The 24,882-nt window shown below is 38.1% G+C and overlaps 1 protein-coding gene across 9 annotated transcripts in view; it reads left to right on the forward strand.

The window, feature by feature from the left end:
- Window positions 1–11,460: 11,460 nt before the first annotated feature.
- CFAP20DC (CFAP20 domain containing) overlaps window positions 11,461–24,882 on the forward strand; it is a 58,945-nt gene continuing 45,523 nt past the window's right edge. For 2 of the 9 annotated variants that reach the window (XR_003993689.1, XM_030501077.1), the window contains exons 1-5: window positions 11,615–11,707; window positions 15,510–15,593; window positions 17,684–17,773; window positions 18,266–18,359; window positions 19,762–19,834. Coding sequence is in view for 6 of the 9 variants with exons in the window: in XM_030501077.1 (XP_030356937.1) it covers window positions 15,573–15,593; window positions 17,684–17,773; window positions 18,266–18,359; window positions 19,762–19,834 (278 nt within the window). In the remaining 3 variants the exon portion in view is untranslated. Of the gene's footprint in view, window positions 11,582–11,614; window positions 11,708–15,509; window positions 15,594–17,683; window positions 17,774–18,265; window positions 18,360–19,761; window positions 19,840–20,869; window positions 21,038–23,256; window positions 23,341–24,882 lie in introns of those variants that run through there. The other 7 variants (XM_030501078.1, XM_030501079.1, XM_030501080.1 and 4 more) reach the window with 7 other exon arrangements.

Consider the following 24,882-nt stretch of genomic DNA (forward strand, 5'->3'; position numbering starts at 1 on the left):
GTATATTTGATAATGAAATGTGCTGGTGAAATTAGCCAAAGAAAAAGTATAAAGGTCTAATGGGCTTTGTCTATCATTCAAAAAGTGTCAAACTTCTAGTCGTAGCAAAAATATGATGGATGCTTTCTACAGTGAAGTATCACAACTAGCAACGACAGAGATTAATTTACCTGTTTGCAAATAAGCTATTTTTACAAATAATTTTGGCCATGAACATGAACTTTCCTCTTTGACAAACCAGTATTGATTACCATAGTCGCCAGTTTAAAAAGAATAATAAAATCAATCAATCTTTTCTCTGGACCATTGCAACTTGTCCCCTTCAGGAATCCTGTGCTGGACATTCACAGAAGGTCACTGATCACCCAAATCACAAGGTGTTGCTGCTCTTCCGATCTCTAACTGGATTATTCAAACTCGAAAGTAATGAATCCCAAACAAATATGTCCATTCTGAACATTTGGATACTTTTAATTTGTACTGAAATTAATGATATTGTAAGATTTGCAATGAAGGTGGGGTTTCACAGACTTCTTGGAGCTGTTCAGAGTGCACACACTGGGGGTTTTATATCCCAAAAATTAATACAAAACCAACTCAAAGCTTCTACTTACAAAAATAACTCCAATCAATCTTGTTAATAGTTGATTAGCCATACCAGCTAAACAGTTGCAATGCAGTGCTATTTATTACACTAGAGAACAGAGCTGCCTAAAAGTGGAAATCAAAATCTCTAGGATTTAAAGATGCAAAACATTTGACAAGCACTGATTCATACACTCAGATTCTATGACTAGTGGTTTATAAGGAATAATTCAACTGTCAGAACAGCATCATGTGTTATCATGGAATGCTATTTAATATGTATATCATTTTGGTTACCTCAGAGCTCATTGTCTAAGAAAAGGAAAAAAACCCTAGTGTGATGCAGTAAAATGGCAATGGCATATTTGTATATGCCATATGTAATTGCACCCTTCTCACAAAACTTCTCATCAAACAAGATGAATTACAGTTCATTCTCAACTATGTATTTTACAGTTACGCAATTATTTTCACCTGGAAGAACCCAATCTAAAGGGATGGTGTGAAGAAGTGGAGGGCTCTGGGACAGGGTTTCTTTAAGAAAATACATCCCATATTTCTGTGGAAAATTACCTCACATTTCAGAGTTCTGTATCGATATAAAATCATGATAAAAATTGTAAAACTTTATTGGAATGTTAACGGATTTCATCTTCCAAATAGGTGCCAGATTTATATCTCTTTTTATGAAATGCAACAAGTCCTTTCGGATTACTTCTGAGGTGAAAAGAATTCATGTTCATTTCTGGAAGTGTGAGAAATTATGCTTTATCTGTGATTATAATACATTTACAGATTCTAGTGTGAAATTAATACATCACCACTACATAAAATGTGTAATTCATGAACTGATACCCAGTCAGATGTAGCAGCCACGAAAACTGAGGCATCTGCAAATCCTCAGCATACATCTGGAAAACAAGTGATGTCAACAATCCCACAAAGGTGGAATATGGTGGGGGTTTAAGTCAAAAATTTTCACTCTATCTGCCTGTTACCTTTGCAATATAAGATTTTAAAATGGAGATAATACTTAGAAAATAAGATACAAAACAGCCAACAAAATCATTATGATGTATAAATGGGAAGCAAATGAGTTGTTGCAGACTCTGGAAAACAAACAGCTTTATATCATGGATATAATTATGGCACTATCTCTTAGAGAATAGTAGGGGCATATACTGAAACAATGGTGTAGCTTACAAATGTTGCAGAGAGCAGAATTTGGGAAATCTATAGTGAGCACATCAGGAGCTAGTAAGACACAACATAGGCAGACCCTCACAAACTCACATTTATTCTGAGTCCTTCTTTGTTGTGGACTGCAGTGCAAAGGATCTTGCCCCTGCACATTAGGGAAGCTATGGATCATAGATAGGGTCATTAAGGGCAGATTGCAGGGGTGGGAGAAGAGTGATCTGTTGGACAGGTACAAAGCAGCAGCAGGAGCAGCAATATCAGCATTACACTCTTCAAAAGTTTTTCAGCCTTAAGCTACATTGATAATATCAAGGGGAGGCTGGGGGGAGCCCTTCACATTTGCTTCCAGCTTAGATACTTAACTTCTTTTCTAAAACTGAAGGATGCTTCTTTCAGTGTCACACAGGATGAGGGTTACTGTGTTGTGGGCACCTTACAGGTAGAAATTTGAGTAACATTGCTAAAACATATTTATTTGAATCAGCCCCATGCATTTACAATACATGATTATAGGAATTTTCATCTAAGTATTCATTATTTACATTCTTGTTCTGTACCAGGAATACTTAATTAAACAGAAAAGAACCTTGATTATATACGCCAGGGGCTGCTGATGCGAAGGAATGCTACTGTTCTAGAGGCAGTGTCCAAAAAAATAAGATCCTTGCTGAATTCCACTTGTTGGTTAAGATTTCTCAGTATTACAACCTTTCCTTCTAGGGTTTCACAGAACTTTATCCTAGATATATTCAAATACTCCTCCTGCTAGAATATTCAATTCCCATATATTTAAGTCATTTGCCCCCATCCCCTCCAACTTTTTCTAATGATTTATTTAGATATGTAGAAGTTTCCTAATCCTGAGAGTACTGTAAGGTCTTCTCAAGGTCTTGTTATTCATGGCAAGCGTTTCACTCTGACAGTGAGACTAAATGATATCCATCCACAACTCTAGGAGCTGGGAAGCGAGAAGAAGAACTGGAGCTGGGCTTTGGCACCAACCCCATAGGAGAACAAACCAAAATATGTACAAAACAAGCCACAGTCTGTAAAGCACATTTACTTGGAGAGGGAACTGAGTGGATATGAGTGTGTAATAGGTCCTCAGTGTCTGATGTAGTGGATATCACAGCCACTGACTGAAAATGAGGGAAAATGCCTTGCATCTGCCATGGCTGGAGTGCCACTGTATAGAGATCACAGCAGGGAAAGCAGGAAAAGCCAGTGCAAAATGCCTCTTGCTTTTCTAGCTCTCTACAGAATTCTCTTCCACATTTGAGTTCAGTGCCAATGGCTCCACATAACCATTCAAATTACGGCCTGAAAGGCAATTGACTTTGTTGGCTGACCCTCAGAGCATTTCCCTACAGCATTCCTACTCATCCCTAGGGAAAAATGCTGACACAATTTGCAGTATCCTGCACAGAAGCTACAGGAGACAGAGGCCTCATTCTCCTCTCAGTCACCTAAGGCTATACCCAGAAACCCCTTCTCACAGTCATTGAGCCTGAACCCACTTTGCACCCAGCTGCCATTCACTGTTCTAATGGCAACATGCAGCCCTAAAGCCTGTTAGCCGGTGGCTGGCAAGCAGCCTTCCTGGCAGATTTCACATTACCCCAGGAAAGTGGGCATTCCCAGTGCATCCTGAATGCCTGCAGTCCCAAGCTGTCAGCACAGCCTCTACACAGGCACTGACAGACAAGTCATGGGAGGTGAGCTTTCCCTAGGAACTGCAGCAGAAGTTGGATGGCTTTGGGTTACTTGTGGCATAAAAGACAGACAGGCTTTATGTCACCTTCACATGCAGCCACAAACAAGGGTCTGGCTCTTTGCACGGGGCTGAAACATAAAAAGAATGTTTTGAAAGGATACAAGAGCAAAGAAGCATTTTGTACTGGCTTGTCCTGTTCTCCCTGCTGTGATCTTCACACATTGGCATGCTGGCCTGGACAGATGCAAAGCATTTTTTGTTCCTTCACTCTCATTTTGCAGTGGTGGCACACACTACAAGAAACACTACGAATGTATTAACCAATTACTCTCAAATATCCAACTCCTCCTCAGAGCAAACAGATGTCCCACAAACTTGTTACTGCATGTAGCTGGATGTCTTTGCAAAGAAAGTTGGTAAGTTGCTTTTAGTTACATTAAATAAGGAATTAGCAGTAGAAGCTACACGTAAGATCTGAAGAAGCAAGATATCAAACAGGACTTGGTATCTGTAGATAAAAATAATTTATCAGGCATCTTTAATGTCTTTAATTAAAAAAAAATCTATATAATTTAATACTTCCCATTTTTTTATATCTAACCAAGATCAGGTGCTGATCAGGTCTTGAGGTCTTAATCCCAAGAAATGAAAAGACAAATATGCAAGAAATTGAATTGATATATAACTTTACTCTTAAGGAAAAAGACAGAAGGTCATGGAGTCTACTATGCTCCTTGTTCAAGCTACCATGTCATAATAACACCTTTACGTAGTTCTGTCTTAAAAAATATTTGAATTATTTTTGCCTTCACATCTCTCAGGGGAAAGTTATGCCAGAATTTTACTTCACCAACAACTAAAAAATGTCCTTCTAGTTTCCAATTTAATTGTATTCATGATTGCTTTATACTCATTTGTCCTTTTGCCAACATTGCTCTTTAGCTTCAGCGCTTCTTTTGCTTCCTCAGTCATTTCCCATACATGAGCTTGCAACTTACTAGTCTCCAAATGCGTGACCTTGCACCATATAGCAGTGAATTTAATCTGATTTTGACTACTCCAGGTCCTAAGTTCATCCAGCTCTTCCTATCTGACAGGCTGCTCCTATTCAGAGTTCTATCAATCATCTTTGTATTTTATGAGTACACATCTCCTTTTTGAGACAGTGACAAAACACCAAAAAAGATCAGTCAGAAGACCAGTCCTTAAAAATTGTACTGTAACCTAAGACATCAATTAAAACTTTCCAGTGTCTCCTGTAGTTCTCAGAGCTTTAAATCATTATTTACTTACTTTGCACTTTCTTTCTGATGAGCATTATCTCTAATTGCCCTAAAAGATGCCAAATCACACACAAAACTACAGTCCAGCTAGCGGAGTCCAACTGCATTTTGTTATATAGAAAATGAGTTATCTTATCAAAGATGTCCCTATGGATTTATCCACAATGTATTCTATCAAATCAGTGCTGAGCAGTGGCCAAAAAGCCAAGTTGATGAAAGATTCTTTGTGAAAAACCAGGTACTGTATTTTTCATCCAGCCCAGTTCACCTTCGGTGCTCATAATCCAAACCTCTATTAATGGCAAACGTAACATCAGTGCCAATGTTTGCCACTGCTGAGCTAAACCAAATTCCATCATCACTTGGACCCAAGTAATCCTATTTATCTCAACAGCTACCCAGGGGCAGAGAAATTGATATCCTCCCTGTCTTTAGATTTACACTGCATCAAAGGTGCAGCATATTCTGTAGTAGTCAGAAAATTACATCTTTAGCAATAAACTTTGAAAAGAACAAAAAGTTCAGCCAAGGAAGGGACAAGGTAAAAATGTGATCTCGTTTCCCAGGTTCATAATGACATCCATGAAGAATTGAGCCAATAAACACAGAGTTCCACATCGAAATGATGTTGCTGGTGTGCAGGACTCCTGTGAACAGTAAAATCCTGAACTATGCCACTTTGATTTGTCCTAGGTACAGTTGTTTCTCTGGGATATATCTTCTTGGGAAGAGTTTGGAAACACACAGGAAAGAGGTGATAATGAAATGTAGTATGACTGTATACAGTGATCGGCATCACAAATTCTTCTGCTCTGTGGCACAGCCCCTTAAGCTAAGAAGATGCTATATCTCTAAAATCACTTTGGTCTGTATTTCAAGTTTCTACAGAAGCCAGGGGTAACACAACAGAAGTTGAAGAGACTGAAACTCTTTTCCTATTTCAGTAATTCCCTAAAGCCTGTTTGCTTACAGTTACCACATGTTTGGCTTTATTTGTAACACCTAATGAGGGAAGTATAGAACCTATATTAGCAGTGTTCTGCTAAAACTCTATGAAAGCTCAAATCATCAGTGCACACAAAAGCATCATGTGCTCCACCACAGCAGTGCATACTAGTAAGAAGTAAATAAATGTACCTCTCCACAAATTATCCTCTGAGGGTGGCTGCTCCCCCACAGGTAACAGATGGCACTTAGTTCATTCTTTTAAAATGAAAGTTAGAGTAATGCAAGTTATGCTGCTTTTTCTTCTTTAAAAGGTATCAGTCAAAGTCATTCATGCTTTGGAAGGAAGCAATGTATTTACATCACATTGCCTACTACAGAGTCTTTGCAAGTGAGCATATAAACTCATAAAAGGCAGGTCACATTCATTTTGCTAAGTTTGGGTTTGTTCATGCTCTCCTCATGACAAAAGCATTTGTCAGCTCCCTCTCAGAAACACGTAGAAACATTTGTTTTGTTGAAAACAAAACTAGTAGGGAAATTATTTAAGACATGTCCCCCTTTCCACTCTACTTAGAACAGAAAATAGAGCCGACTGTATCTGAAAGAGGAACTTAACCTTAATCTTACCCATGTTGGGGTTTCAGATAACCAACTACTCAGTCATAACACAGGAAATACTGATCTATATTTCAAGTCAAAGATATGAACAAAAGTTCACTTCCAGAATACGCTGTATAACGTAGAAATGTAAGACATTAGGTCAAGTACTCCCTGCAAGTATGCAAAATCTCAACAGTTGTGACATTTTTAGCCTTATTTCATACAGAATATCTTAAGATATTAAATTCCTGCAATTTTTACAAAAATCACCAGCAGGGTGGAGAACAAATGTTATTAATGCTGCCATTAGTGAAAGGTGGGAAGAAATTAAACCACTATTCATTTTCTGTGGCAGCAGCCAGTCTAACACACACTTACTCCTGTCCCCTCAGCACATCTACTGCCTTGGACAAACCACAGCACATACTTTCTTTTCTGAGCAGAAAAAGCACATACAGGACTTGGGGCATCTGGGAGCTCTGCATGGGGGAAAAAAGTGTCTTAGGAAAACAGAAACTGGCCAAGATACAGGATAAGTGACAAGAGATACAAGAATGTGAAAATATTATAGAAGAAAAAGGAAAGACAAGGGGGTGGTTGTTTTAAGGGAGTCACAAGAAACAGAGGAAATTGAGATTATTAGACTAGAATTTAGCACATGAATCTGCACGAAATCTGTCTTTGTGATGGTGTTTGTTCACAGAATAATTTCATAAAGCCAAAATGGAGAAAGCTGTATGGAATCCGGCGCCTCAGCCCATGGAAATAATTGAAAACTGCAGATGCTCTTTGTTTTTCAAAATCTGTATTTGGGTTTGTAGGTTTATCTGTATTCCAAACGTGCAAAGAGTTTTATTTGGAAGTACTTGTATTTCTGCAAAACCCCACATTAATCAAAAAAGATTAATTTAAGAGATATCACAACAGGGACATTTATACGTGCTACATACTGTGAGAAACCTTAAACCTTAATGTGAAAAATAGATAAATGAAAAACAGTATCAAAACACTAAACAAAAATCTGACAAGTTAGATGAACAACGTCAACCTATATATTGACTTATTTTCCTAGCTTGTCAGTAAAATAAAAAGTGGAAAGCCAAAAAAAACCCACAATAATCAGAACAAATACAGGCTCTGTTTATCCTGTGTCAGTACAAAGAACACAAGAAATGTCAGAATAGAAGAGACCATTTTGACCCATCGCAACCAATATTTTGCCTTCTAATACTTCCCGATACTTCTGAGGAAATACGCTGTGGCATTCTTCTCCATTGTACAAGCTGTGTGATGGAGAGATGAAGAAATTCTTCTGTGAGCCCAGACAGCTGTCTGGTTTAACCCTGAATCAGGGTTAAATTTCACTGCTTGTGAAACTGAAATTTTTATTCTTGTCTATGCAAGTTACTAGAAGTTTTTTTGACCTGCTAAACTGTCTGCCTTAAAATGTCCCAATAACAGCAAATTACAGTGTTTAGAATGTTATTGATTACATATACAGCACAATCAATCTAAAGGCCATCAGTTCATTTCAGAGGCAAAAACCTCTGCAGTACTGAGAGTAGTGTGGAGGTGGCTTCATTCTGATTATAGCACGAAGATGGTTTCATCCCAGACTGAGAACACTGTTGTCCCATTTACAACAATGTGCTGAGTGAGTAATGCAAAAAACGTAGAATGATTTCTTAAGAAATCATTGGCAACTTAATTGTATTATAAAAATCAATAGTTTATCATTTAATGGCTTCATTGGGCAGAGAAGATTGGTTATGCTATTTACAGCTCCCACCAGCCATCCACAGGCTGTTTGCCTTTAATCCGTTTCAAAAATTCTCTGAATCAAAGAAGCATGAACAAATGATAAAAGACATTAGACAAAATCTCTTTCTCTACTGTACAGCTGAAATGAAACAACCAATAGGTTGGGATAGTTTGGGGTGTTTGAAGACTGGAACTACTATAAGGCACAATAGCAGGTACAAAGAGAACTTTTTTCACTTCAGTATTTTCACTATTGCTTCAATACTAGAGCAAACCATGGCAGGTTTTCAGTTTTCCTCTGCATTTTCATTGTTATTACATAACTTTAATGAACTACTCTGAAGGAATGGAGGGCTTTAGCACTTACGCTGCATAAAGCTGATGGGTATTTCAGTTAAAGAAACTCATTGCCTTTTTTCAGATGTTGCAAGATTTATTTTATCTGTAAACAGGTACCAGTTGCCCATATTTAACCAAACAAGGCAAAAAAGAGAAAAAAAAAGAGGAATAAACTAATATTCTTTTTAGCTCTGTGCTGGTTGTCTTTCTACACGCAAGAATACCAGCTAACTAGTCAGGTATTCTCATTAAATGCATCTTCATGACATTCAGGGTTTAAATGTCTGCTTTGAACTGAAATTTGGCCAACTGATGACATGGGTGGATTCCTATAAAGCCTGACAAGACATAAGTAGCCAATTTTCCAGTTTCAAGTATTACTGTCCAAGCACTCAATGCTTTCTGGAGTGGTGCAGAACATTTATTTCATTTATTGAAAGAAAGAATATGATTTTTTACACGCTTCATGAACAGAATTAGTCTGGTGATAGTGGGATACTGATGTCTTTGCTCTCATCTCAGTGTGGTGTAAAGATGGATGCAGAAGGAATGCCTCCACAGCTTTCCCATCCCTACTGCAGCTGTGTGCAGCCCCTTTGGCCCTCCCTGGAGTTCCCTTCTTAGTTTGAACAACAAGACTGCACAGCAGTAAGAAGAAACTTGATGAAAGCCTAATCTTGGAAGTACACACTGCAGAAATTGGCCCAACTATGTTTTTTCATAACTATACACAATCCTCAAATAAGGATTCTTACAGAATCTCTAAGATGAAGTATTTGTGAGGCTTAGGAAAATAGGCTGTGAGCTGATTCTCAATTTCAATATATTTACCCAAGAACTGTCTTCTCCAAATTGCTGTGTTTTCTGATTCGAAGGTGTTACTCCATCCTTCTGAAAGAAAAGCCTCCAGCTGATGGAGAGATTATATGCATCTCTCAGAGAAATTACTTTGTTCTAGAAGAGCAAATAGAGACAGCCAGGGTAACTAACGAATCCCATTTTATTTATTTGAACAGAATTTGTATCAGAAGACCAAGGTACAAATAAAAATGAGACAAAGTTCAGAGTTCAGGTACATGGCTGAAGGAGGAAGCATTCTGCTGGAAAACCTCCAGAGATCCACAAAGGGTAGTGGACACAATGGTGGCCACGCAGTTAAATGGCCCAGCATGACGTGATCTTGGCAAACACACCCATAGGAAGGTCACTGGCCGAGGAGGAACGCTCAAAGGAAATTAAAATTGCCTTGGCACTGGGGAAAATACGCCTGAGCTCCATGGCAGCTGTTACCAAGCGAAGCCTAAGCAGGCAGCAAGGCACGCCATGTCCCCTTCCCTGTAAGTCAGGAATGGCAAGAAGGATCTACAGAAAATTACGTAGGATGCCTGGGTGTACAGTGCACAGCAGCCTAAAATGTTTATCCAAAGAAAAACACGTAATCCAGGAGCTCAGGTACCAGCAGCTGATCTACAGATACAACCTTAAAGAAGGCAGTAGAACAAACATCTTGATTGTCTGATCATCACTTTTACATTACCATAATAAACCAGACCCTGGAAGTATGATGGGCTCAGGCCTAGGTGGGCCAAATTTAATGACATGAAGTTCCTTGCTAGTCTTTACCTGCAATTTCTGAGACACGGTGTCTACAACAAATGGTATGGGTTTTTTTTCTGCAAAACTGGAAGAAACAGAGGAAAAATAAAATCCCCTCACAGTATGTCTAAACTCACTTTTCTCTGGTAGCTGGCAAAGAGGACTCATGCAGCCCAGTTTTGCCCTGAGCTGTCAGGTAGCTGCTTCCACATGTTACACTCACAGCTGGCTGCTTCATATACCTTTGTAACTTTAGGCTCTTCAGCCTGAATCTCAGCTTTTAACTGGAATTTCTTACCTCCTCAGGCCTTGCCATAACTCCTGTCGCATAGAATTCCGGCTTTTTAGATACAGAGTTATGTGTAACGAATTTCAAGATGACTTCAGGTGAAACCATATATAATGAACTGTATGTAGTTTCTGTTGGCTACAGAACTCCCCAATAGCTTTTTAACCTTTCTTTCGCTATCATCATCTCTCTTTTGTCCTTGTTCTATTAACTGTTTTTATTTAATAACCTGTAGCTCAGTTTTAGTATTATTGTTTTCCTTATCTCCAGCACCCCAGAACTCTAATCAGTGTAATCCAGTACATGATAGAACCACACTGGATGTGATTTCTTTGAAAATCCCAAGGTAAAATGAGAAAGCTAAATACATCTTATAATTGATTTAACTCATTCCCTTCCTTGGCAAAAGCAAGGTACCTTTCAGGAGCAAAAGCAAGGAAGTTGAACAGGGTGATGGTTGGCTGAGACACAGCAGAACGCATCGATGGCTCCACGCTTTCAGTTCACATATTTCATCACGCTCTGATGGGTTACAGGGTTCTTAGTAATAGTTCTTTGTAGAAACATTAACAGGAACTTTGAGAAAGAAAACGGTATTCCATTACTTTTTTTTTTTTTTTGTTAAAAGGCTACAAAGTTTCACGGAGAAATGCTGTGATCAAAAAAGCAGTCACTTCAAGGAAAGATCTTCTTTGACTAGTATCTCATTATAAAAACCAGGATCAAATTGGTTCCCCATGACCTTCTTCCCGGGGTTTTTTGAAGCTATCAGGAGGTGTTTGCTTGTTCTTGGCAGTAATGTTAAACTAATGGGGCTGTCCTTCTCATTTCTTCTCTGAGAGATAAAGAAGATCTCTCAGATTACATTATCTGAGAGATAAACGCCAGACCTGCAAGTCCATTCTAATTCCTTAAAACCAAAGAACTTTGACGTGGCTGCTCCAGCTCATAGCTTCCTACTGAAAAAAAACCCACTTTACACAATGAAGATGAAATGTCAAATGTTCCTCAGGAGTTGAGTTCTCTCTGGCTCTGCACAGGCCTGCGTGACACAGCACCATTTCACACAGCCACCCTCTTCCTTGGGTGCCCTGAGGGACACCCTGTGAGTGGGCAAGCGCAGCCTCCTGTGCCAGGTTTAATTCACTTAGTGCGGGACATGGAAGCCCTCAGGCAGCCCAGCCACGGCCAGGAGACCACCTCCTCCTCTGCAAAGCCGCCACTGAAGGAACCCGAGTTAACGGCTGAAGGCGCGGCTACACACAGGTAACGGCCGCCCGCCATGATTGATAGGTCCAACCCCTCCCGGGCGCCGCCATCTTAAACGGTTCCCACCGCCTACCTCGCCTCCCCTTTGCCTTACGGCGAGCCCCGGGTCCGCCCGCTCCGCAGGTGAGACCCGGCGGGGGCCGAAGCTCCCGGGGCTGCGCAGCCCCGGTCGGCGGTGGGGCCGCGGGCGAGCCCCGGCGGCGGAGGGGCGGGAGAGCCGGCCCGGCGCTGGGTGCCGCTGCCGTGGCGCAGGGAGACGGGTCTGCGGGGACGCCGGGGTTTGAATCGTGGGTCTTGTGTCAGAACATTTTGTGATTGGCTTTTTATGGAAGAGAAAAGCTTGGGTTTACTGTTCTTAATTCTGCGAGATGCGTGTACAGGCTGTCTGTGCTGCTTTTCACATAGAAACACCAGTAGTCTCAGTATAGCTTAATGGTTTTTGTGCCCATTTATTATGTTAACTTGTATTTCGAGAAAATATATAGTGGTGTTACAAACCCAGCTTTAAATATTCAATATGTGGAATTCATTTGTCTGGAAGATACTAAAACCCTTCATCAGTGATAAACTGCTTTCTCTGGTGTGTCCCAGCCTACTATAAATCAGCGCTGGCTTTGGGCCCGTGATGTTGAGTTGTATGTATTAACAGTCCTGGATCTAAGCCTATGTTCCCTGCCAAAAAAAGTGTATTTGTGTCACTTTTCAATGCAAATCAGTAGTAGGTGCAAATTCACTTTATGTTGCTTCACACTTTTGACTTTGGAATAGAAAATCTTAAATAAACACAGCTTTTTCAACACTGGGATGTTGATGGTGAAAATGTATTCATATACTTAGGTAAGTCTCTTGACTTAAAATGGACTAACCATGATTGTGGAGGTTTGTAGGACTATATGAGTCTGCCCATCCCTCCCTTGCTTGGGGTTAGAGCAGTGCTTAGTATTAAATAATCTAAAGAAGCATGAAGGTCTATTTCCATTTACTGTTTGTCAAATACTCTTTTGCTTGTAACTGAATTGTGGGGCTACATAAACACAAAATGTTATTGAAATACTTGAATGAAACATTCTAGTTTGAAGCAACGAAATATACATCAGAAGTAGTAATAGGATGGAGATGTTTTCGCGGGGTCCTAAGTGATTTGTGTGAATGGAAAGGTCAGAGGGCTCTTTGGACTGCTGCCACTTTGGTGCAGGAAACATTGTGAAACTCATGATTAAAGTCAGTGCACAACTCAAGACCTTACAAGGTACATCCTGATAGGAATCTATTCTTCCAAAGATAAATGGCTTTTGTTGTCACTTAGCTTTATAAGCTACGTTTTTGGTTTGTCATTGACTGACACTTCAAGCTTGTATTTCCAGTTGGACAGATGTACTAAAGTACATGGTTCAGGGCAATAAAAAAATAAGTTTGATCTGTGATTGAAGAATGAGTGAGCTGCTGCTTCATGGCATTCAATAAATATGTCAGATCTATTTATTTGACATATGCAAAAAATTGAGGACTTACATTTCAAGATGCTGTTGGTTTTTCTGAAATAGTCCTTCTGGATTTTAAGCACTGTTGATTTTTAGAATTTCTGGAAGAGGAAAGATGAAAAATATTGCAACTATCAATTTTCCAGACTATTCTTTTGTTTTTAATCGCAGGTTACTATAACTAAAGACAATAATACTTGATGCATAATGAAAGCACTTACTATCTTAATACTTACATGACAGATTTGTCATTCACTTAATGCTTTTAGCAGCTACCAATCTTAATAGCAAAAGTAATTTCTAGCCTTCATTTGTAGTAACTTAATGGCAATTGCAAAGTTACAAGTAAGCAATACATAAGCAAAAATGTATCGCAGTGTCACTTGCAGTACATGCCTTTATGAAAGACAAACTGACGTGTCACTGATGTGTTTACGATAATCAGCTTTGTAGTATGAATGAATGTAGTATGAACGTAGTATGAATGAAACACAAAGTTTACAAACATTGGGTCTAGTTTCTCTTTCACTAAAAAGAGCTGGCTTGTTGTGAACTTGAAAGTTACAAGGGTCATCAGTTTCCTGAGTGTTTAAAACACGTTCTGCAAATTAGTAAATAAACTAGCTTCCTGTATGTCAGTTTAAAAAACAATGACATTGGTGACAAATATCAAGCCATATTGCAAGAATGAACTTTATTTGACAATTTGAAGGTTTCTAGGGATGTTATGAGGTTTATAGCCCTTCAGTCGCACAGTTTTTGTGGTTTTTTTACTACCATATACTTCCTAGATGTTATCTCTTCATATACACTCAACCCTTTCTGTGATCTGTTACGGAAGTCGTAATTATATGGTCATCTTTACTATCTTAAACGTATCATTCGAATGAGAACTTTTCAGTTCAGACACCTGCTTCTTCCACTTAAAAGGAATTAATTAGTAGCAGAAGTTTTTTGTGATAAAGGTGTGTGTCTTCACATATGTGTTCTTTATGTGCTCAGAGCCAACTGAGAACTATTTCCGTACAACACAGTGTGGAGATGAATTAGTGATGTCAAGCCAAAGCTAATAAGCACTGCTGAGAGGCAAAGTGTATTAGCAAATTGTTGAACCCAAGTTAATATATCAAGGTGGCTTCCACTCCTTTCACAACCCTGTGTGATTTGCCATTAGTGGACTGGCTCCTATGAAAGCCAGTTACACTTTATGAAAACACAGTGAAGAAAACAAAGTATTACATGCTATGTCTTACATGTAATTCTGATTACAGCAGTGTCTGCAAATACTGTAGCCGTCCACCTTGCTAAGTAGCTTTAGCCTTTCAATCCTGAAAGATATGGTAATGAGGTGACCTATATATGCCACACATTAAATGTTTGTTCCAAAATACATAGTATGATTACAGTCTCAGGCGACTCCTGACCAGAATATTAGTGGTAGTCTATGAAAGAAATGAGTTTTTCTTTTCAGTCTTGAAACTTTATACTTTTAATACAGTCACTCTTCCATCAGGATCCCTACATTTATTTAGCTTTAATATTTTTCCCTGAGATGTATTAAAGCATAACATAACTGCAGAATATATGAGGGTTGTGTGAAGTGCATGAAGTGCATGCTGTTTGGCAAATCTGGAACTGATTTTTAAAGCAAAAATGAAAGGGCTTTGCTCCAAGTAAAAGCAGTGTCTTCTTTTGTACCTCCTTCACTTAAAATGAATGCATAAAACCTGGGGGATTGTGAAATCCTTAGTTATAGAAAGACAAGTGCATCACTGTGAGAGTTACAGTAATACTCATTGTAAAGAAGGCCTCTCTTCTGCCTCTTTTGCGTTACTGGTCCTTCATATTTAGCTCTGCCAAAGCGAATCAAAGCAGTAGGTCACTCTGAGATTAGCTCCACGGTGCCACTACTTCTAAGACATGAATCACGTAATTTTCAGTTGTTGTGGCTTGTTTAAAGGCTGTAGATAATAGCAAAGATAAGGCTGCAGACAAAAAAGTGAAAAAACTGTGATTTCCAGAATGATTGCTGTGTATGTAAAACAAATATATATATAAAAAGAAATAATACACTGGTGTTAGAAGTACATTCTCCAGAAGGCATTTCTAAAATGTCTAGTTCATAATTTAGAGTAGTTCAATATAGCTATTAATGTAGTCATTCTTAAAAAAACAATTATGCTAATTGAACAAGTGGGAGATTTGTATAGAAACTTGTCTAAAATATAGAATCACGCAGCCCGTGTTAAATGTGCAGTGGCAGCATGAAGGTAATAAGATCAACATACTAATTGCATTTTTTGATAGGCCTGTTACAAATGCCATGGTTTCTAAATTTCCCCTCCCTTATAATCGAAAAGTTTAAGCCGAATTAGTGTTTCTGGAAACAGCCCAGGGTAAATTTCTAATATCTGATTGGGTTTCCATTTTTATTTTATTTACAGACAACTTTCAGACATTACTGACTGAGAAGCTGAAATTAGTTTTTTGCTCGTGAAAACTGAGAAATGTTCAAAAATCAGTATCAGGTAAAACAAATGGGGTTTTTTTTTTACCCTTTTTCATTTCGTCTCTGGGAGAACTCAGTTAAAATGGCTTATTTGGGGGAGGTGGGGTGGGCAAAAAGTCCAGATACAAAAATGTTTTGGAATGTTTCATTACTCAGTACTTTTTTTTAGCAATGTTATAAAACAGAAGGTAGCTGCTGCTGCTGTCAGGGCTAGAATGGACACTAACATGGTGTTACCAATGGCTTCTTGTCTGTCTTTACGCTCATGGGCCAGGGAAGGCACACCATTTGCTCCCACCCAGTTACGGGAGAAGACCCAACGCTTCAGGTATAGTCAGAAAAGGGGGGGTTAGTTTATTCTTTTGGTCCAGCACAGGGTTGTAACAACACTAGTTGCTTCATTTGATGCACAAATCTTATTATCCCTTTTACTGTTTCCTGGCGTTTGTTTTCACCATGTTTTGCCTCCCTTTTTCTGCACCAGTGCCTTTCCAAGAGAGCAACCCACCTGTAATGACTTTTTCCCCCACTGGTCCCAGATGTGCTATATCTGTACCAGAAATGCTGTTACCTAGGCTATCCCAGCTTTATATAGTATTTCTGGTTCCATTGCCTTGGTGCTGTCAACTTTGCAGGATTGTGCTCCCCAGAAGATGCCCCATACTCCCCTCTGGTTGATTGTGGAGTTTGACAGTTACTTGCTTAACTCCTCCTTGGCCACCCACGAGACCCAGCCATCCTCCATGGCAATGAGTAACTTTTTCTTATGCCATGTCTGGTAGTTTTCCATATCCTGTTCAATAGGTTTAACCTCAACTCAGGGCCTACTCAAGGGCTGAATATTAACAAAAGGTATTTGTAAATACGGGAGAAAAAGCCACTTATTTTTTTATCCATTATAAATGTTAGAAGTATTTTATGAGTGCAGTTTTTGGAATGCCGTTTTGAATCTCCTTAGAACTTAGTCTGGTCACTGGGGTTAGCCATGTGAATGGAAGATGCCAGGTGTGTGTGGGCAGAGGAAAATGCCCAATTCATACATGGTGCGGAGTTGATGTTCTCTGAAAGCATAATTTGAAGAGCATTTATTTTGCTGGCAAGAGTGCTCACCCCTTTTGTTCATTCTGACTTGTGGGTGATTGTTCGGGCAGCTGAGCAGAAATTAGGGAGTGCAGGCAACAAGGAATGAGAAGAGAGCAGCAGAGTTCTAATGATTGATTAGGTCAACCATGCTGCTGAGAAAATGCTTAGCAAACTGTAGGCTGAGTACATCAGATGTCACCAAAAATGTGACATCGAATGGGAAAAATATTGAAGCAAATAATTCCCTAAGCAGAGGTGATAAAGCCTCTCCCCAAGAGCCTGTGCTTAGATTCTTTGACATCTAATAGTGCACATGCTCTTATAAGGAGTTCTCAGCTGGCAGGGGCATTCATAATCTTTTTCCAGTATTAATTATCCGATGCCTTGTGAAGGCTGCAGCTTGAGTACAGCCCTTTTTATGGTAATACTTATAGGGTCAGATCTACTATGAGGCCACTTAACTTGGCCCAGAAAACATAGTAAATTTTTGTGAGTTTCCCAGACTGGTCAAATCAGGCTGAAATTTGGTAACTAGTAGAAAAGTTACTGGAAAATGTCTTTAACATACTCACATGTGTAGACAGATTGTATAAACTTCATTTCCGTAGAAATCAGACAAAACATTAAATCTGCAACACTTTATTTTTTAGCAGTATGTTTTAAAACTCACTTCATTCAGTGAATTGTAGAATTTAACCATACCCAAATATAAATTACTAATCTCAACACATTAAAAATTACAATAATTTTACTTTTTAGAGAATGTCATTATGAAATAAAACATTCCATGGTATTCCTTCAATTTTATGTTCTGCTACTTCATTAAAGCCAAATGTTGACTATATGGATTGCTATATTACAGTAGTGAAGAAGCTGGTAATATTCTGCGGTCTGACTGATCAGTAATACTGACTCTGGTAACAACCTAATGTGGGGAGGGATTGTTCTTATGTAGTCATCTTGATCATTGATGATTCAGTGCTGAACATGTGTTGGATGATGTGTCCTTAAACTCTTTCATCTTAGGGTGGCCCATTTGTTGAAATATTCAGTGCTCAAGGCAAGAACCCAGGAGCAAAATGGAAGATTTCTGGCAATCCATCAGCTATATGGAAAGTAAGTTTTTTAAAGAAACTTACAAAATCTAGACTATAAAACAGAAAGAATGTGAATGAAAATCAAAATTATTAGGTAATGAGGGCTTTGACCTGACAGTGGAGTTGTCACTTGCAGTTCTGTCATTGTGACAGACTAAATGACTGTTTCAATTAGTTCTTTGTGCCTGCTTGCAGACTAGGTTGGTTGCAACATAATTTTATAGCTTAAATATTTAGAAAGTGATTTTGCTATTCTGCTATCTAATGGGTTGAGTTGGGCCCATTGGATCATGAGTCCTGTTTGTCAGCATTATTTGTTCATAAAACATGCATGTAAAGGATATAATCCATAAAAATAGATTACCATCATATTTGAACTCCTGTCGTGTTGCAGTGCCAGCTGCCATTTGTGATTTAAAAAGTAAAAAATTAGCTTTGCGTGTTAGTAGTGTGCTTGATTGTGAGGAGAAGAATTCTGTCACGATGCTTATGTTTGTTTATTGTTCTGTAGGAATATGATAAAGAAGTAAAAGGCTTTGTTTTTGTACTTGAAGGAAACAGTCAAGTCAACAAAATGAAGCTACCAAAGGAAACTAGACAAACATGTAAGTATCAAAGAATTAAATGTCTGTGATGTTATTCTGATTATTAAATCAATCTTATAATATAAAACTTATATTATTCTCCCTTACTTTGGGCATAATTCAGTATTAGCAAGTGGTTTTTCAGTAACTTTTTAGCTGGTCAGATACAAATAGGTAAAAGGTATAGAAATTAACGTAATGGCTGTAGGGAGGATCCTTGTTGATACATGTTCTAGTGCTGCTGGGTTCACTTCTGTACCTGATTCTGCTGCAGACTGATGTCTGGCAAACAAAGTCTCCCTGCCTTCAGCACTTCCTCTGTTGGCGTTAGAGAATGTGAAATAGGTTCCTCTCCCCTTTCTCATTTTACTTTTTAGAAAAGAAATTTACTATTACCTTAATTATAATAAATATTAGTCCAGTCTATCTTTCTGAGAAATACAACTTTGTTTATTGCCAATGTTACAATAAACTATTACATCCTAAAATGAGGTTTGAGAGTTAGTGTTGTGGAGTATCACTGCTAAGAATAGTTTTAAATTTACTTTAGCTAATGCTGCAATACTACAGTCAAATTTCCATCTGTTACCATTTTGTCTCTTTATCTCTTGGGGTGTTTGTACCTCAAGAATGTCAAGTATACAATCTCCCAGTTGTACTGTAATCTTTGAATACTCTTCCAAAGTAAAAGATGTTATATATACAAGTATAATTTGAAATTTGTGTCATTTGACCCACAAAAGAAAGTTCTAAACCAGAATTCTTTAGAAGAGGAGCTAATGTTGCTGTTGAAAGTCCATGAAGACCAGCCTATCCCCTCCCTGATGGAATAACTGTGGAAACAACATATGGTTCAGTTCAGACAGTTTTCTACTGTTTTCCCTTGATGGAAGCTACCTGAATCCCAAAAGATTTCTTGTGTTTGTTCCCTCTGTTAAGCTCCTTTTGCTTTTGTTCTAAAATCAGAAGCCTCCATTGAGCATTATTATCATGATCTGAGCTGCATTTTTACACAAGGGTGTTTTGAAGTTGTTTAATAAGGTGTATGTTGTCACAAACATGGGCACAAGTTTGATATGACTATAAGATAATTTTGATAGGAAAGTATTGCTTCATTTTATAATCCATATGGGAGATTTGGTGCTCTTGGAACACAAGAATTGTAAGGGAAGAAAAAAAAAAAGTTGCCTTTTATTTTCATGAGAATTCCACCAAAGCCACAGATGGGACTTGTAAAACAACACTTGTATTGCAGCTTGAATTGGTTTTCTTCAGGTTTTTGTCGTGTTCATATGTTGTGTGAACCTTGGGAAATAGTGTTGCAGGAGCGTAGCTGTATGGTACAAAATTGAAATGCTTGATGGTGAAATGGGCATCTGCACGCACACAGCACATGTATTAAATTTTTTCCCCCTATTTCTAGTGGGACTGATCCAGCGATTTCTGACACTTCAGATTTTTGTGCCGTTGGGACGAGACTTCTCCACCGAGTTACTGTAAGATGCATACAATTTCCTTGAGTACTTAGTGCCTGTTTGTAGCCATTAATTGTGGTGGCAGACTTTGCATTAAAGCACAGTGACTTATCAAGTCAATAAGGAGTTAAGCTAATGAGATTGTTATTTCTTGGGTGTTTTAAATACTGACATTCCTTTGAAGACAGAACAATCTCTGAAAATCATGATGGGAACTTGGGCTATTGTCAGTCTTGGACACATTTCCCCCCTTGTGGCACCAGCTGTTAATAACCACCACAATGCACTCAGCTTTGTAACCAGCAGAACTAAGATCTGGATTAACAAAAGAAACATTAGGCCGTTGGAAACCCTGTGGTGTTCACTATAATGTGGATAATCTATTTCATGAAATCAGGATGGTGTGCTGTTTTATGTTGCTGGGTAATTCTGTCATCTTCCGTGCCTTTGTACAAGTAGAGTTATCTTGGAATATTTTATTATTTTAACAAATATGCTAGTGTGAATTGACTCATTTATTAAAAAGTCCTCATTTAAATCCATGCAGGGATTTAAGTGTCGGTGGTTTGTGAGTTAGTGGGCATTTATAACCTACATCATATTGGTGAAATCACACATTCCTCTGTGGCATGCTTAATTTTTGACATAAATTTAGAATCTGAGCATTGATAAAATCTTTGAAGGATAAATTAGTACATATCTTCACCAGAGAATATTTCGATTTGTGCACCTTGCCTCTTACCCATTCTTTCAATACTGCTGAGGAGAGTCTGGCTCAGTCTTTACTCCCTCTGATCAGGTATTTATGCACGTTAGTGAAATCCCCTTTAACTGTCTCAGGGCTGAATAATCCCAGCTCCCTCAACCTCTCTTAAGTCAGATGTTGTAATATCTTAATCCTAATTATCCTGCTCTGGACTTGCACCAGTATGCCCTTGTCTCTCGTATCATAGAGCCGAGTACTGGACCCAGCGCTCCGACTGTGGTTTTACTAGGGCTGAGTAGAGAGGAAGGGTCACCTCCCTGGGCCTGCTGGCAATGCTTTTCATTATGCAGCACAGGATGCTCGTGACCTTGTATGTTGCAGATGTTTTGCTGACTCACGGTCAACTGGTCAACTTGTTGTCCACCAATGACCAAGACCCTGAGGTCATTTTGTACAAAGCTGCTTTCCAGATAATTTGCCCTCAGATTGTTCTGGCACATGGGATTATTCCTCCCCATGTACCGGGTTTAGTCTGTAATGTAAAGTTATGACTTTGTATTTTAAACCTAATTTAGTTTGGGGATTTTTTTACTTTTTGAAATTCATCATAATTAAGGCAGATGCTTGCTTTTTGTTCACATGTATATTTTGCAAGGGAGAAGAATTTCAGAAATCTTGGGAATAATCAAACACAGTTGGTAGGCATTACCTTTTGCAAATCTGGCACTTTCCTAACTCTTTTTGAATGACGTCTCAGAATTAGCATACCCTGAAACCACAGTTGTAGCTTGTTTTTACTCTGTGAGGAGTGATGTTTTTGATCATACATAGAAGCTTAGTGGGTTTATAACACAGAGATGCTCTTGATTTATTGAATAAACAGGAATTCTCTAGAGTTTCAAACTCTGGAACATACCTGATAAGGTTTAAGAAGTTTTCTGTCAAAGTTTAGCTAGTTAGGTATACAGGAATCTGCAGGGGGAAAGGGCTTAAAATGTTTGTGTTCCTAAAGTAGTTCTTGATAAGAAAATTTATTGCGAGGCTTGTGAACAGCGCAGCAGAATATAGATAGTTGTACTGTATTTCCTTTTTTTCAATCAGTTGCTTCTGTAAATACAAGTTTATTACTTTCCAATTTTTGATAACCAGCACATCCTGGATTTTACATGCATAGCTAATTTATTCATAGGCACCATAATAGCTTGAATTTGTGAATCACATGCTATCATAATTAGTCATCATTTTAGCTTTGCTGACAGAGATATGATAAATTTTCATGTTAATCTAAAGACACAGCATGTTTTCAGATACAGAACAATAAAATTAATCTTGCAAAACTTAGACCAACCTTTTAAAATAAGAAGTAGGACATTCAGTCATACTTCTGACAGTGTTTGAAGATTTTAGATAGCAACTGAAGGTAAACTTTATTGAACAGATTTAGCTGGAGGGATTATTTGAAATTCTAATGTTTAGTAGCATGAGGCTCCTTGAATTCGTCGTGAAGCAGGAGTGAAATACAGGAACATTCTTGAAAGTATTAGGTTATGTTAAATTCCATAACTTGCGAAGGAGATTAACATATATTTTAAAGTAAACATGTTTTAATAACTCTTGCAGTCAGTGCTTTCACTAGAGTACCAAGGCAGCATGGGTGGTAATTTAGGAAACAGATAATCCAAAAAGAAAAATATCCCACTCGAAGAATCTGTAAGCATGACAAATCAGCTGACCATTGCTATTTCTTTGGTTTTCTATCTTTTAAAATGGAGGGGATGATGATACTATCTAATGTTTTTAAAGCACATACTACTTATGGAGAAAATAGCACTACAGTTGCTAAGTACATTAATATACTAGCATACCAATAGTTAAGCCTTTGCAGAGGATTCTATCTGGATTTTGACCAGGATACAAAGAGATCACCATTAATAACAAATTGCGTGGGAGTTGCCCTTTGCTTAGGAACATCAGTGAAATACCTGCTTTCATGTTTGGTAAACTTCCAGTTTAAGTCATTTATAAAGACACAAACACTTCCATTCTAAGAACAAGTGAGCCTGATAAATGAAGCATCCCTTTAGCAGTCCAGTGTCATTTTTCCTAAGTTCATTTTAAGCCTTGAATTGAACATTAACAAATGGTGAACAGAAGCAAAGTGAATAGGTAATCTGAGAATATGAGTTTATCTGTACTCTTGGGTAGTTGCTACCATTTACTTGCAATCTCAGTATAGTTACCATTGTGAGGAGAATAGTCAATCAAAGTTGAAGATATAAAATAAAATTGAAAATTGAATTGAAAGGTAATTTTACTTTCAAATGGTTTGCAAATGTAGATGTTAAGTGTGAAATGAATGCAGTTAATGGCCATAGCTAGGAGAGTTATGCACCTGCTGATCAGAGGAATATTATTATAAATGAGGTTGATTTTCCTGTTGACTACCTCATTTTTCTCAACATGGTCTCATTACTTTTCTATCACATGTCTGACCCTTAGGTATAAATACTCAAGCACAGACATAATAAAAATACTTTAACTCCTATATAGATTTTTTTAATGCATCTTTGAAAATCAAGATGTGTGCTGCAGATGTTTCTTGCCTTTGTAGGTTTAGCGTAGGTCGTGCTTTTTGATAACAGGAAAAAAGTTGAGTTTCACCACAAGTACTCTTGAGTCATTTTACAAGTGAGAGTTCTAATGTTCTAATTCCTGTTGTCTGAATTATTTTAGAAGAGAGTTTCATCAGACCCTTGGTTTCTTTTCCAAGAAGCAATGTAACTGAAAAGTCTGAAAGTTACACCAACACTTCTTCCAGGAAATAAATTATTTTACAGACTTTTAAGACCATCTTTTTCCAGTTTTGCCTATTCTTCAAATGTTTCACTTACTTTTGCCTGTAGTATATAAGTATCTTTATTGTTTTAAATGTATTTACTAACAAAAGTCTTAAACCTCTTTAGGTTTGATGTGACTATATATCTAAGGTTTGCTGCTTCTTTACAGCATACATACCATCACAAAAGCCATCTTATTTTAGACTTACATGTCAGAGTCAGATATAAATGTGTGTAGTTTTATCTAAATGAAAGTGCTCAGTATTGCAGTTTGAAATGTAACTGAGCTGTACATTTACCAATGGCCTTTTTATTGCTGAAGTACCTAATATTTTTCATGAGGGAGAAAGATAAAACTATTCATATAAAAATAAATAATAAAATTTAAACATACTGAACTAATATTATAAAGTGAATTTAAGTTTTTATTACCAGTTGTTTGGAGATATACATGACTTCAGTCTAGGCTCCCACCACTGTGTTGTAGCATCATCTAAAGCAACATTCTCTATTGAGAATTACACGGTTTGAGTTTTGGCAGGAATAATATTTGTGCTTCAGCACTCAGCTATGTGGTTCCTAAGGACAGTTGCTCAACTCTACACATAGTGACGAGACTTAGGGCTTTCAACAACCACTACTCCAATTCTTTAGAGTTCTTTAGTACCTTAATCTCTTATCAAGGTTTAGACAGAGTGGAGATTTCTGAAAACTACATCCATAGGTTTTCCATCAAAGGGCATATGAGAAGCAAAGTGATGAACAGAACTAAGCCTTGATCTGAGGCACAGGCTTAGCTATGTGGCCAACTTGCTGATGATTTTCAGTGAATTATTTCACATCTTGCTTAAATTTCTTCAAAAGTAAGATCAAGCCCACCATGTAAGATACTTTTAGGTCTTCTGATGAAATAAGTTTTCAAGGGCTTCATGGTATTATTCATACATCCATAAATATGTGCAGATGATTCTGAAATCTATGCCAAATGATAGCAGTGGTGAGGATGTAATGTTCTTCCCCTGGCACGCTGGTGGAATTTTTGCCTTTGAAGTGCATGTGACTAGAGGAGCTGCTAGTCTTTCAAAGTGAAACAGCTAGTAGACTCTTCCACTGTGTTTTTATTTGCCCACCCACGTTATGAATATTAATAGATTAAGCATCAGATGGTCTCCAGGAGAGAGGAAAGAGGGTGCTCCTGTATCGTTATTGCCTATACTAGTAGAATGTTTTGATATTTACATACTTGCAGTATATTTTGTACTGCCTTTGGTTGAACTCTTGAATTGACAAAATAGCCCAAGTATGTAACTTGCTCTGGAGTTAATGCCCTCCTAAGCTGACCTAAGGAAACCTGAGAAGATTTTAGAGTGTTTGTCTGCAAATTTTGGGTTACAACATTTCATTAGCTAAGCTACAAATAGCCCTTACTAATGAAAAAGTCGTTTCAATAATAAAAAAAAAATCTACAGGGCAGCCTCACAGTTTCAAAGTAAAGCCCAGCATTCAAATATAACGATTATGAGTAT

Source organism: Strigops habroptila, chromosome 11, assembly GCF_004027225.2.
Source record: "Strigops habroptila isolate Jane chromosome 11, bStrHab1.2.pri, whole genome shotgun sequence".
Classification (NCBI taxonomy): Eukaryota; Metazoa; Chordata; class Aves; order Psittaciformes; family Psittacidae; genus Strigops; species Strigops habroptila.